The sequence below is a fragment of the Trachemys scripta genome, chromosome 13, assembly GCF_013100865.1.
Source record: "Trachemys scripta elegans isolate TJP31775 chromosome 13, CAS_Tse_1.0, whole genome shotgun sequence".
Lineage (NCBI taxonomy): Eukaryota > Metazoa > Chordata > Testudines > Emydidae > Trachemys > Trachemys scripta.
In genome coordinates, this window is record NC_048310.1 from 37,019,002 (window position 1) to 37,033,949 (window position 14,948).

Genomic DNA, 14,948 nt, shown 5'->3' on the forward strand with positions numbered 1-14,948 from the left:
CTGAGCTTTTGCATCAATTTAAACATCCCAAGTGCCGGGATGACGAATGAAATGCAGATTCTGCCCAGAGTCATAGATTCGGTTGGGGAAACCATTTGCATTTGTAGAGAAGACCCAGTAGGGTTTAACTTTCTAATGTCTAGGATCCTTTTGTGTGACATAAATGAAAGACGAGGTGGGTGAGGTAATATCTGTTATTGGACCAACTCATGTTGGTGAGAGAGACAAACTTTCAAGCGTACACAGAGCTCTTCTTCAGGTCTCTCTCATAAGAACATAAGAATGGCCATACTGGGTCAGACCAAAGGTGCATCTAGCCCAGTATCCTGTCTGCCGACAGTGGCCAATGCCAGGTGCCCCAGAAGGAGTGAATCTAACAGGTAAAGATCAAGTGATCTCTCTCCTGCCATCCATCTCCACCCTCTGACAAACAGAGGCTAGGGACACCATTCCTTACCCGTCCTGGCTAGTAGCCATTAATGGACTTAACCTCCATGAATTTATCCAGTTCTCTTTTAAACGCTGTTATAGTCCCAAGCTTCACAACCTCCTCAGGCAAGGAGTTCCACAACTTGACTGTGCGCTATGTGAAGAAGAACTTCCTTTTATTTGTTTTAAACCTGCTGCCTATTAATTTCATTTGGTGACCTCTAGTTCTTCTTCTCGCCAACAGAAGTTGATCCTGGGGTAGAGGGTGGGCCTGGGTTCCCCTACAAGTCACTACTGGAGTGGCACACTAGGGATAGCCCATTTAGAGGCAGCTGGAAGCAGACATTCATGTTACCCCAGAAGGGGGGAGAACTTTAATGTGACTTAGCCGGAGGGCTAAGCAATGAAGAGGAAAGAGCTGCAGCTCCTGGTGCATGAGAGGTCACGGCGTAAGTGAGGGGAATGACGGGCTGAGTAACTGCAGGAAGTGGCATCAGACCAGATGGCAGAGCTAGTTCCCCAGATGAGCCACAAGGAGGCACCACTGAGCAGTTAGTAGAGGTGATCCCGTCACAATATCCCGAATTAAAAAAAAACATTGAGGACCAAAGAAGTGCAAACATGGTTAAACAACAGAGCAAAAGAGGCAGTTAGACATCCTTTAAAAATTGAAAGTCAAATTCTACTGAGGAAAATAGAAAGGAACATGAACTCTGGCAGGTCAAAGGTAAGAGTATAACTAGGCAGGCCAAAAAGGACTTTGAAGAGCAACTAGCAAAAGACACAAAAACTAGCAGCAAACCTTTTTTTTTTTAAGTACATCAGAAGCAGGAAGCCTACCAAATGATCAGTGGGGCCACTGGACAATCAAGATGCTAAAGGAGCCCTCAAGGAAGATGAGTCCATTGCGGAGAAGCTAGATGAATTCTTCGCATTGGTCTGTAGAGGATGTGAGGGAGATTCCCACACCTGAGCCGTTCTTTTTAGGTGATAAATCTGAGGAACTGTCTCGGATTGAGATGTCAGTGGAGGAGGTTTTGGAACAAATTGATAAATGAAGCATTAGTAAGTCACCAAGACCTGATGGTTGTCACTCAAAAGTTCTGAAGTAACTCAAATATGAAATTACAGAACTACTAACTGTGTTAGCCTCTGTACAGACGACTGGAGGATAGCTAATGTAACGATTTTTTTAAAAGGCTGCAGAGGCAATCCTGGCGATTACAGGCCGGTAAGCCTATCTTCGGTACCAGGGGAAATGCTTGAAACTATAGTAAAGAACAGAATTGTGAGACACATAGACGAACGTGATATGTTGGGGAAGAGTCAACATGGCTTTTGTAAAGGGAAATCATGCCTCACCAATCTATTACAATTGTTTGGGGGAAGAGGGGCAACAAACATGTGGACTAGGTGATCCAGTTTACATAGTGTACTTGGACTTTCAGAAAGCCTCAACCTATTCATCAATGATCTGGAAAACATGATCTTATGTGAACAGTGAGGAGGCAGAGTTTGCAGATGATACAAAATAACTCATGATAGCTAAGTTCAAAACAGACTGCGAAGAGTTACAAAGGAATCTCGCAAAACTGGGTGACTGGGCAACAAAATGGCAGATGAAATTAAATATTGATCAATGAAAAGTAATGAACATTGGAAAACATCATCCCAGCTATGCACACAAAATGATGGGGTCTAAATTAGCTGTTGCCACTCAGGAAAGAAAGCTTGGAGTCATCGTGGACAGTTTTCTGAAAACATCAGTTTAATGAGCAGCAGCAGTTTAAAAAAAGCAAACAGAATGTTAAGAACTATTAGGAAAGGGATACATAATAAGACAGAAAATATCATCATGCCACTGTCTAAATCCATGGTACGCCCACACCCTGAATGCTGCCTGTGGTTCTGGTTGCCCCATCTAAAAAAAAGATTAGAATTGGAAAAGGTACAGAGAAGGGCAACAAAAATGGCTATGGAACAGCTTCCATATGAGGAGAGATTAAAAAGACTGGGACGGTTCAGGTTAGAAAAGAGATGACTAAGGGGAGAGAGATGACCGAGGTGTCTCAAATCAGGAATGGTGTGGAGAAAGTGAATAAGGAAGTGTTCCTTACCTCTTCCCATAACACAAGAACTAGGGGTCACCCAATGAAATTAACAGGTAACAGATTTAAAACAAACAAAAGGGAGTACTCCTTCACACAACACATAGTCAACCTATGGAACTAGTTGTCAGGGGATGTTGTGAAGGCCAAAATTATAGCTGGATTCACAAAAGACTCCAATAAATTCATGAAGGATAGGTCCATCGATGGCTATTAGCCAAGATGGTCAGGGACTCAACTCTATGCTCTGGGTGTCCCTAAATCTCAGACTTCCAAAAGCTGGGAGTGGACAACAGGGGATGATGGATCTGTTGGACGACAGGATACTGGGCTGGATGGACCATTGGTCTGACCCAGTATGTCCATTCTTTTGTTCTTATGATGATAACCAGCTCCACTTGGCTCAAACCCAACAGATGCTCCACGACTCACTGTTTTTTAGTCTAATCATTTTGGGAAGCGAAGGTTGTTGGAGGAAAAAAGCTATTTTCAATGTCCCTTTTCCAAGGCTAGGGCAGGAGGCGAATTGAGGGGGGAAATGCAACACATTGCACTGATGCCAGCCATATTATTCCCATGGAATTATTTTTCGTTCTGCCAGTTTGATTTCACAGAAGCTTTTGGGGTGAAATCTAAATGGGGCAAAAGAGAAAATGGCCCAACCTTCATTTGCAAATGGACGCAATGTTTGCGTTATGGATGTTGTACTGAAGCGTGACATGGGAAGACTAGAGAACAGAGGGAGTCCGCCATGGAGTGGGGCGGGAGGCAGGAAATAAGCATTACGCGGGTGGACTGAACTAACTCAGCAGCTGTACAACAAAGAACCAGTATGTCTAGGCTATAGGGGTAAAGGAGACTAGATTTCAGTTTTAAGCTTCAAAGACACCGAGCAGTACTAATGAGTAGTGGAGGGGAAGAAAAGTACTTTGATGGTTCCTTCTGAATCGTAGTAGCAACACTTGGAGCCCGATCCTGCATCTGGGTCTGTCTGAGTTCAGTGGGGCTGCATATGGGCGAACGGATGCGGACGTTTGCATCCAATTGCAGGATCAGGGCCATAGATGGTCTAATTATGGGTCATGTGTATAAATCAACCTTGTAAATTTCTCCGTTCAGTGACGAGGGTGATGATGTTTTTATAAACTCAATAGTCTTTTCTTGTTTTTTCATTAACAATTCTAGTAAAAGGCCGGGGGGGAGGGGGGGGGCGGGAGGGGGTTGAGAGAAATAGACTTTTGTCTGGACTGGTAAAATTACCTACAGTTTGACAAGGGTGATATTTGTTCCTAACCCTTGCTGTATTTTTAGGCTATGTAATGAGTGTATTTGAGAACAGGTCTTGTGCAGCTTGTAGGGATGTATCTCATTCTAAGTAGTAAACGATTAAACAATCAAAGAAGGCCTAACGTGCTCTTTCGTAGTTTTGGCTTTGGAATCTCTTGTGCAATTAATCAGTGAATTTAATTTTCATTCTAAAAATGAATAAAACTTTCTCTTGTCTTTCAGATAGCTGCCCAAGAGCTGTCAGATAACAGAGTGATCACTCTGAGCATGGCTGGCAGAAAACTGGATAAAAAGGTGTGTGGGTGTTTTATTCTCAACGTGCAAACGTTAAACCTCTTTATCAGCTATGGGATCCTGAAAACCATTACTTGTAAAGGTATCAGTGACTCATGAGAACCTAATGGATAGAGCATTGGACTGGGACTCAATCGCCCTGTGGTCCTATTCCATCTCTAGCATTGGCCTGCTGGGTACCGGGGCAAGGCATTTTGTCTCCCCGTGCCTCAGTTTCCCCATCTGTAAAATGGGGATACGGATTTCCTTTGTAAATTGCTTTGAGATCCGTTGATGAAAGGGGCTGCAGTGGAGTGGAGCTGGGACCCTGGGATCAGTCCAGGGACTGGACTAGATGACCTCTCGAGCTCCCTTCCAGTCCTATGATTCGCTCATGTATTGTTGCTGCTGCCGCTTTCCTTCCTCTTTCCACCAGCTTTGTTGAGTGTTTTGTCTTTTGAGGATATTAAGCAACAAACTTGTTTTCACTAACCATTCAAGGTCAGAGTCTGATCCCTTTACTCACTGAGTAGTGCCTTACGCCACAAGTAATGCCACTGATGGGAAGTGGACTGCTCATGGATTAAATTGTGGGTATTGGCTGTAACTAAGAGTGTCAATATGGTTCCCTATGCCCGGTGTGAGTGCGCCTATAAATAATCTCTCTGCATACATAGAGAGAGTGTGTCTATAAACTGGCAGGAAACAAGCGGCTCTTTATCGGGGAGGTATCTAAAGATAGAGTGAAAGTTAACAGCATTGGCTGGAGCAGAGTCAGCGTGTCTCTGATTATTACATGATCTGTCTGTCAAGGCTGATGTGGTTTGCGCTAGAGAAACCATAAAGGGTTTGCTCCGTTCGCTTCTTATTGCTGCGTATATCTTTTCATTCCGGGACGTTTGTGCATTTTTTTTTATTTTTTCATGCTTCAGATGTTTTTCTAAACCTGAACTCAGCTACGTGGTTTTCCGTTACATACGGGATGCATATTCTCTATAGAACCCACTCAGCATGTTGCTGTTAGGACTGTGAATGTGCAATCGCACATGGAAAACCTGTAAACTTGCACAGTTTTTCTACTGGAACAATTTACCGTAAAATGTGGGCCAAATGGGAAACGTGTTGGTGATACGCATTTAGGATGTTGCAGGGTCCATCTGTACTTGGTTACTGTGTTTGCATTTGTTGAATTTATGCATTTCTCTGGGCTTCTGGGTAAAATAGTTTGGCTGCAAGAGTTTAATGTAGCGCTTCATGAATATACCTCTGCCTTGTAAGTCTTCAGGGTTGCACGGAATTTTAGCTTCATGGTTCCCAATAAAGTTCGTGAGCTCTTTCATAAAGACAGACCCTCTCCCTGTGCTTTTGAAAAGGTGGGGCTTGGAAACCTTCTTCCGATAGCCAGTGTTACTCTTTGTTTGAGTGGTGTCTCTAACAATGTAAGGGCTTGTCTATACTTACAGCACTGTAGCCCTTAATGAAGACACTACCTACGCCAACTGGAGAGCTTCTCCCATCAGCGTAGGTACTCCTCCTCCTGTACTAGGGTCTGGTCTAAACAGAGTTGTTGAACTGAAGGTGGGATTTTAAACCAGTTTAATTAAAGGGATGCAGCGTGGTGTGTGGACACTCTTACGTTGATTTACACCTGTCTATTGTCAGTTTAGCCGCCTCCTGTTAAATGTACAGGGACAACCTAAATTGCTAGAAATTTGAAAGTGCTACAAATGTGTCCACACTTCTGAAGACAAGTCCTAAGAGGTTAGGGTGTGTGTTTCAAGAGGGCTTTGCTGTAACACTGCACCCATCACATCAGTGGAGTTTTATCATTGACTTCAAATAGGAGCAGCGTCAGACTAACTCTGAGAGCTTTTGAAAACCACACCCTTAATACTTACAATGTGCAGGTCAAAATAAATACGAGACCAGTCTCTTTTATAACAATACTCCCATTCTAGGTGCTTATTACTAATCCTATCAGTTAAACTTGTAAAACTTGCTAGGGGATGTTTAATAACCATGTGTTGTCACTTTAATTCTGTGTTATATTCTTCCCTGCCTTGGCAGAAGACAACTAGGACTATGAAGTCCTCTAACTTGTTGTGAAGGGTGTCATTTTCCTTTTGCAGGGTGTCCCATGCCTGAGCATCGTACAGTTGAATGGAAATAATTGTAAAACCCATGTTGCATTTTCCCACAGGACCTGTTTGGAAAGTCAGATCCATTTCTAGAGTTTTATAAACCAGGCGACGATGGGAAATGGATGCTGGTCCACAGAACGGAGGTGAGTGGGTTAGCCACTTGGTACTTTTTTGTCCTTAACCTTTTTTCTGATAGTATCACTGATCAGAGGTGAGCGGACAGGTGGACCTTGTTGTAAATCCATTTCTTTGCCTACCCATGTCCAGCTGAGACTGTTTGACTTGGAAAGTGGGAGAGTTGGTGGTGGTCAGAGTTTCAGCAAATAAGCTAAACAAATAATTGAGGTTTTTAAGAGCAGGTTAGACAATGACCTGTCAGGGATGGTCTAGATAATATTTAGTCCTGCCATGAGTGCAGGGGACTGGACTAGATGACCTCTCAGAGTCCCTTCCAGTCCTGCAATTCTATGATTCTACAATCAATGTATTTTTAGGGCTTCTGAGGTTTGGGGGTGGAGGTTATTTTTAGCAATTTTTTACTTCCGTGCAAAGATTTGGTTTTCTTCAGGGCTTTCTCTTTGTATGGACTGTAACTGGTAATATGTACTGTACATTACTCATTACAATAGATTTTACTGTAATGAATAATCTCTTCATAATGTTCCCTAGCATGCTTTAATTTAATGTAATACTGTTTCAAACCGTACTAAGTTAAAGTGCATTAGAGAACGTTGACTGTGCACCAGCAGGGTCTACACTGTCCAATTAATGCACAACATGTTGGTGCATTTTAGAAATCACACCCCTGTAGTCCACATTACTGCTTCATGTGGACAGGCCCTTAGATACAAGTAACAATTTCCAGGGTTTTCTCGGTGTTCATTGGATATACAGATTTCATTTGGTTTTTATGGGGAGGGGGCTTCGTTGGTATTTATCAATTAAAACTGAACATCAGAAACCCTAATTATGTAAGTGTGGTAGCTATGCACAGCACTTTGCAGAGAAGAGATTCCACCTGGCCCAAAGAGCCTGTGACTTGAGTTCCACCAAACCAAGCACAGGGTAACAATATACAGATAGGAGAGTGTGGAGGCCTGATTAGAGAGGAGACCAACTTAGGCTTCATGTAAGAAGTGTGTCTTAAGGAGGTGGAGAGGATTCACTGCGGTCAGGGCAGTCTGAATGAATCCAAGCGAGGGTGGGAAAGAAGGAAGGACCGGTCAAGTGAATGGATTGGGAGGGGACGGTGGAGTAGGACTGCAGGAGAGCAGAGCTAGAAGAGGGGTCAAGAGTGTAGAGCCATGGAGAAGAGGGGGTTGAACCTGAGGTAAAAACGAAGAGCCCAGGCAAGGACTCAAGGAGGGGTGATGTAGCTGGAGCAGCAAAAGAAGGAGAAACAGCAGGATTTTGGATAAACTGGAGAGGGGCGAAGCAGGCTGCTCACGTTGATCCTGGTGAGAGGTGACCAAGACAGAACAAGGGTTGCAGCAGTAGGTAAAGCCTCAGTGGCGTTTCCCAGACACTTCAGTTTAAATACACTGTATTGGATAAAACAATAAAACAAGTTTATCAGCTACAAAGAACTAAATTTTAAGTGAGTACAAGTAATGAGGCATAAAAGTATGAAATGGTTTCAAGAATAATAAAGATAAGACGTTTACTAATACCTAACTTAACAAACTATATCAGATTCAAGCAAAGTTTCTTACCACATGCTTCCGGCAGTCTTACTGACCAAACCCTGTCACTCAGGACCCCTTCTCCCAGAGTCCAGCGAAGCTTCCTTTGTTGCTTCAGGTCCTGTGAATGCGATGGGCCGGGAAAGAAAGAGGGCTGCATTGGGATGTTTGTCCCTCCTTTTTCTAGTTTCAATCCCTCTCTTGAAAAACATTTCCAGCTGGGCACTGGGAGACAAAGAGTCTATGTGGAAGGATGTTCCCTGCTGCCTTTTTTCCCCTCACCTGTTCGAGCTTTCTTTGTGTCCCTTCCTGCTTGATGGCTCTGTTTACTGCTTAAGTGCAAATTAAGTAGAGCACATGTTCCTTTGTTTAGGACAGAGCTGTTTGCCAGTCGGTTTGGGCACGGCTGTGGGGTTTGGCACATGTGTTAAGATCACCATAGTATAACTTCACATACAGTGTTGCCACACATATGTTGTCAGGACGATACTGACCAGCAAATTATGAGTTTTCAAATGATACCTCACAAGGCATACCTTGTACAAAAATGATTACAATAGCCGGCAGGATGTGAACACAGGGTTACATTCTGCCACACACAGCCACTCGGTATAAAATAGCTCCCTGTGTGGATGCCCTGTTTGTCATGAACTATGGGCTGGAGTTCCTTCAGTTGATCCTGAGGCTAGCTGGCTCAGTCCTCGGGCCAGTAAATGAGCCCAGCTGGGCTGCAGCAGCATCACCTCATTGGCCGGGCTGCTTGATTGGCTTCAAGGTGCCCACAGGTCTGCCTTGGAGTTCAGCAGGTCACTGGCTGCTCTACACTTCCGCCCATAGCCGTGATTGCTCCTGCTCCAGCCTTGTTCTCCCAGTCTTGTTCCTGCCCTGCTCCAGTTCACACCAGCCCTGCTCAGTTCCTGACTCTGGCCCTGACCCTGGGCTCTAACTCTCCTGGTGCCTGGCCATGCTGTGATCCGTGACACTATTTCAGAATAATTATTGCTAGAATAGTGCGTCTGCACAGGAAGCTATTCTGTAATGGCTCATTCTGCGATAGCTTTGCCTATATTTGGCCTGTATGTGTAGGGGTTTTGAAAATTTATTTGAAAAATTAATATATTGATCCCCAATGTGGAAAGTGCATATTATAACCATTTTTAACCATCTAAGTAATTCAGTTGTCCCTACACTACATCACACAGCTCCTCAAAACTTAATAATGACCGTGGGAATAGAATTCAGATCCCACAAAAGCACCCTGCCATTTGAGCTAAAGGGGAATCTCCGCTATTTTCTGTATATGGCCTATGACACACAGTTGTGCTGTCCTAATTCCAATAATTCTAATTCCAATGCTGCAGACATACACTAGCCAGTTTGTTGAAATATTGTGTATTTGGGTGTAATGGGTCACTTTTTTGTATGATTCCATAATATCAAATGCATAATTAAGAGGACAAAATGGACTAGTCTGAAAAGCATTAATTATTCTAGGCTATCATTCACTTTTCAGAACTTGGGTTCACAACTTTGATATTCTTCTTCTTCTGGGGGGTGGGAATCTAGTTAATATTCTAGATTTATTGCTAGCAAAAGGGGAGGGAAATACTGTTTATAGGGAAAATACATGGTATGAGTGAGGAAAAGGTGGAAGTAACTGAAACAGACCTTGTTCCATACTTTTACTCTGTGATTTGTGCTGGTCTTTTGAGAGCTGTTTGGATTTTTTTTTTTTTAATTAAAAAAGGAATACAAACATTTTCCATTTTTTTGACCACTTGTTGTCATCCCCTTACCTTGACTTCAACCAGAGCAGCAGATACTTGGTGCTTCTCAAAAATCTCTCAAGTTGGGCACTCAAAATCAGAGGCTGCTTTTGAAAATGTTGGCCAAGGCACTTAAACTCAAGGGCAGAATAATCAGTACGGGTCCCGTGACTGCTTAAGCCCAGGGTAAACAGAGAATTTCAAACCCAGGACCGTCAATTCAGACCTAAGATGAGTTGAAAAGTAGAGCTGGTTGGGAATTTTGGAACAATTTTCTGACACAATGCACCTCTCTGACAAAACTGAAATTTTCCATGGGAAAACTTGATTTCCGTTTGCTGGCTCCTCTATTAGTGAGTCCCATTTGACTCGTTGTTGGCCACGTGGCAGTGTTTGTTCATTATCTGCTGCAGACTTCATTGGGAAACCTGAGACTAAATAAATACATGGGTTGCGAAGCATAATGCCGTACATTGCGGTGGAATCTCTTGAAGCTTTATTTTCTTTAAGTGGCTAGGGGGAAAAAATTCTGCACATTTAGAGAGGCTTAAATAACGTCCCACTTAACAGCCCTGCAAATAAACTGCTGCTCTCAAAGGAATTCCAAATGACAGAAACATCTAGATTCTTTTTGGGGGTGGTACCAGAAATAAAGCGATTGCCGGTTCCTTTGGGCTGCAGCTTTTGGTATGTTCCTGGCTATTAGTCTGTGCCCATTGTTGTTCAGTAACAGAGGTGTCTGAGGTGGTAGGATAATGCTGTCGTTAGTATGTTTTAAAATAAGGTGCGAATCTCCAGGTGGGTGCCATGTGGTGAAATAAGCATTGATCCTTTCATAGACACCCACCTCAAAGACCTGGCGTCTGGCAGCATACGGGCACCATACAGTGTGTATTCTTAATGTGCGTGGGTTCCCCCCTGGTCTTTCCAACCTGATGTAGGAGGTGTTTACAAATCCTTCATTAAACTGTGCTCTTAATGTCAGGTTTTTTTCCTGTTCCCTAACAAGGGACTGTCTGCATCACCCATCGCTGCAAAATAAAAGCCAGTCCTTGGTTCCTGTCGCTAGTTGCTGACAAAGCTCACCCTATCCTGCAGGAGCAATGCTAATCCTGATTGTAACTAAACCAAAATGCTCTGGTTGTAGTAGAAGCCACTTGATGGCTTTGAAGAAAGCAAAACTTCCATGTATAAATAGGCAATTACCTACCACATGTATTTAGCATCAGGGGGTAGCCGTGTTAGTCTGTATCCACAAAAACAACAAGGAGTCCAGTGGCACCTTAAAGACTAACAATTTATTTAGCGTTAAGTATTTAGACTAACTAGTATTTATAGTAGACTAAATAGTGTTTAGAGTTTAGTTTTAGACTAACAATGTATTTCGCGTTCACCTTTCTGCATGGCCGAAAACCTGCTGTGCGTGTGGCCTTAAGAAATGGAAGGTGGATTAAATGAGAGAAACACGTGGAAAAATACAATCTTAGTCTTCTCTGCTAGCTTGTCAAAGGCGAGGCTGAAGGCAAGTTTTCTTTGCTTATGAACCCTGCTGTTTAGTGTGTGTTACGCTTCACAGCGATTGCTGGTTCTCGAGGGTAGGACAAGAAGTAATCAGCATAGTTTGCAGCAAGGGCGATTTAGGTTGGGTATTTAAAACTTTTTAACCCTAGGGACAGTTAAGCACTGGGACAGGTTACTAAGGGAGGTTGTGAAATTCCCATCTTTGGAAGTTTTTAAGAACAGGTTGAATAAACACCTGTCCAGGATGGTCTAGGTTTACTTGTTCCTGCCTCAGCACAGGGGGCTGGACTAGATAACCTCCTCCCTACACTGCTATGATTCACCCCTCAGTGCTTGTTCTATACGAGTGTCCTACGGCTCTGAGTTGGTTCTTTAGCTCCTGCTATAGAGGCTCATGTCTTAACTCTGGAAGTCCCAGTGTCAACCATGGGGGAGGACTAAGATGTTAGACCAGAGGTGGGCAAACTACGGCCTGTGGGCCACGTCCGGCCCGCGGGACCGTCCTGCCCGGCCCCTGAGCTCCCGGCCGGGGAGGCTAACTCCCGCCCCCTCTCCTGCTGTCTTCTCTCCCCCCGCCCCCCACCGCACAGCCTCAGGTTGCTGTGCTGCCCGCACTCTGGGCGGCGTGGCTGCGAACTCCTGCCGGACAGCGTGGCTGGCTCCGGCCGGTAAGGGAGTGAGGAGTGGGGGGGGGGGTTGGATAAGGGACAGGGGGTCCCGGGGGGCAGTCAGGGGACAGGGAGCAGGGGCTGGTTGGATGGGGCGGAGGTTCGGAGGGGGGGCAGTCAGAGGACGGGGAACAGGGGGGTTGGATAGGCGTGGGAGTCCCGGGGGGCCTGTCGGGGGTCGGGGGGGGGATAGGGGTTAGGGCAGTCAGGGGACAGGGAGTGGGGGCAGGTTTGGATAGGGGGTGGGGTCCCGGGGGGCAGTTAGGGGCAGGGGTCCAGGGAGGGGGCGGTCAGGGAACAAGGATGGGTCAGGGATTCTTAGGAGGGCAGTCAGGGGGAAGTGGGAGGGGGCAGATGCAGGCTGTTTGGGGAGCACAGCTTTCCCTACCTAGCCCTCAATACAGTTTGGCAACCCCGATGTGGCCCTCGGGCCAAAAAGTTTGCCCACCCTTGTTCTAGACATTAGATCTGCCTGGGTTTAGACTTTGATGAAATGCTACAAAATTGTGTCCTGACCAACAGGAAAGGTTTCCAAGCAAGAAACTGCCATTTCTGAGACCACGTAAGCTGAATTTCAACAAAGGAGTGGCAATGTGGACCAGACCGATGGTTCAGTGTCAGTGACAACCTCCATGACTGGGTGATGCTACTCCCATGTAATGCAGTGGAGCACCTCTGACGTCAGCAGAGCTATGCCAACCTTATGCCAGTTGTTATCTGTTGAAAGTTACTGAAAACATGTCTCCAGCCTGTACTTTGTGTTCAACGCTTCACTTCCACTGGCTCCTTCTAATCGAACCGTTTTCCTTCCTTCCCAAACTGCAGGTGATTAAGTACACGTTGGATCCCGTGTGGAAGCCGTTCACTGTGCCTTTAGTGTCGCTGTGTGATGGAGATGTAGAAAAGCTGATCAAGGTAACTGTTAATATAGGGCTGGTCTCCACTTACCGGAGGATCGACGCGCAGTGATCGATTCACTGGGGGTCGATTTAGCGGGTCTAATGAAGACCTGCTAAATCAACTGCCAATCACTCTCCCGTCGACTTCGGTACTCCACTGGAACGAGAAGCATACGGTAAGTCGATGGGAGAGTTTCTCCCGTCAACCCAGCGTGGTGTAGACACTGCAATAAGTCAGCCTAAGGTACGTCGACTCCAGCTACGTTATTAACATAGCTGGAGTTGCGTAACTGAGGTCGACTTAGCCCCGTTGTGTAGACCTGCCCATAGAGTGACCCTTATGTTGCTTGGGCTCCTTGTTGCATTATGGTACCCAGCCTCTGACAGTGTGGCGGGTGGCGGGGGAGGAAGGGTGAAGATGGCTTCGAGGCTGAAACTAACACAGATCCAGAACCGCTGAGGAGGAGTTCATATGCTACCAAGAAGCAAGGCCACATTTCTATGATAAATCCAGAGTGGCTGATCTCTTTTTCTCCTAAAGTCACATCAGCTGTCTGCAGCGGCTAAGCAAATGTTTCCTGGCAAACTGCAACAGAAATTCCAGCATTTGGCATCACATTTGCTAGCCACATGGGTCATGAGCAGGCTTGGAGCCTTTAGAGCCACCACGCACACCTCTGCAAGTGGAGCTCATGGAGTAACTGCTAGCAGGTAGTGCTAGGAGGTTGTGGTTCTTAGTGGAGCAGCATTAGAGGGGGATGAGATACTTTGCCAGGGGATTTCACAGCAATTTGCTGGCAGCAGAGGATGGTGAGGCTCTGGAGGGGAATGTGCTCCAGTGGGCCCAGACTCTTCTGCCCTCCAACCTTTCCCAGTCCTGTTTCTTCACCACCCCAGTATCTCATCCCATTCCCGCTCTCAGTCCCAGTCTCCACTCCTTAGGCTTCTTATCCCAGGCCTAATTTGCCCCCTCCAGATTCCCATTCCCAGTCTCACCACCCCCCTCCCCAGCTCCCTGTCTGTTCTCTCTTCCCCCTGCCCATGTTCTCCTTCCCCAATGGCTCCCAACCTCCAGCCCCAGCTCCTTGTCACAGTCTCCTTGGCCAGCCAGTCCTAGTTCTCCCCCTGCATCCCAGCTCCTCATCAGGTGTCTCCCCTCCCCACTGATTCCCAATCTCTTTGCCCAGCCAGTCCTAGTCTTCCCATGGCTCCTTATCTAATCTCAGCTCCCCACTTCCTCCCGTGGCTCCCAGTCATTCCTTTGTTTTCCTCCCAGTATCTCCATACTAATCTCCTTCCCCCAAGGTCTGTCTCCTGTCCCCTCTGCTTTCAAATCAGGCAGCTTCCTTCTTAGTGTCTGGGCATCAGTGGGGGGGACATTGAGAGCACAAGAAAGACAGTTGGTCTCCTTGCTTTCAGTTCTGGAGCTCAGCCTAGAGCTGCAATTGCAGGGAAAGTCCTGCTCAGTCCCCAGGCTCAGTGCATACAGAATCCTCAGGGAATTTAACTGAGAAGATCTAGCAAGTCTCTACTGAGCACGTGCAAAGTCTGGGGGAGGGATAGCTCAGTGGTTTGAGCATTGGCCTGCTAAACTCAGGGTTGTGAGTTCAATCCTTGAGGTGGGGATTTAGGGCAAAATCAGTACTTGGTCCTGCTAGTGAAGGCAGGGGGCTGGACTCAATGACCTTTCAAGGTCCCTTCCAGTTCTAGGAGATGGGATATCTCTATTAATTAAAAATTAAATTAAATTTTTTTTTTCAAGGGCTTATAACTTGGCCAACCTATAACTTGGCCGGGGCAGATTTTCACAGGGACAGCTAATGGCATTTCCCTGACACAAAAGCCACCCTCCTGGGTCAATTTCAAGCCCCTGGTCGAAAGCAAAGAAAAGGTCACCAAAATGTAACATAGGTAGAACACAGTATGTTCTCAAACCTTGTTTCTGGAAACTGTTGAACCATTTTGGCTGAAAATTTTCAGAGAAATTCAGCTTGAGGCAGACAGACACCTAGACTTAAAAGTTTCAGTCCCAGGGGTTAAAGTTTGGCAAAGTTGTCAGCAACTGGATATAGGGCTTTATAATGGGAAGTGTTGGGTGACTTTAATAACAGGTGACGCTACCAATCCTGCTGTAATAAAGAGCCTTTACAATCAGCACAAGGGGCGAGCGACCG

At 45.6% G+C, this 14,948-nt stretch overlaps 1 protein-coding gene across 1 annotated transcript in view; it reads left to right on the forward strand.

Moving 5' to 3' along the window:
- Positions 1 to 14,948, forward strand: part of CPNE2 (copine 2) — a gene marked incomplete in the record, with an annotated part of 162,374 nt that overhangs the window by 87,350 nt on the left and 60,076 nt on the right. Inside the window, 3 exon segments of the mRNA XM_034788382.1 lie at positions 4,047 to 4,118; positions 6,298 to 6,381; positions 12,701 to 12,790. Coding sequence (XP_034644273.1) covers positions 4,047 to 4,118; positions 6,298 to 6,381; positions 12,701 to 12,790 — 246 coding nt within the window.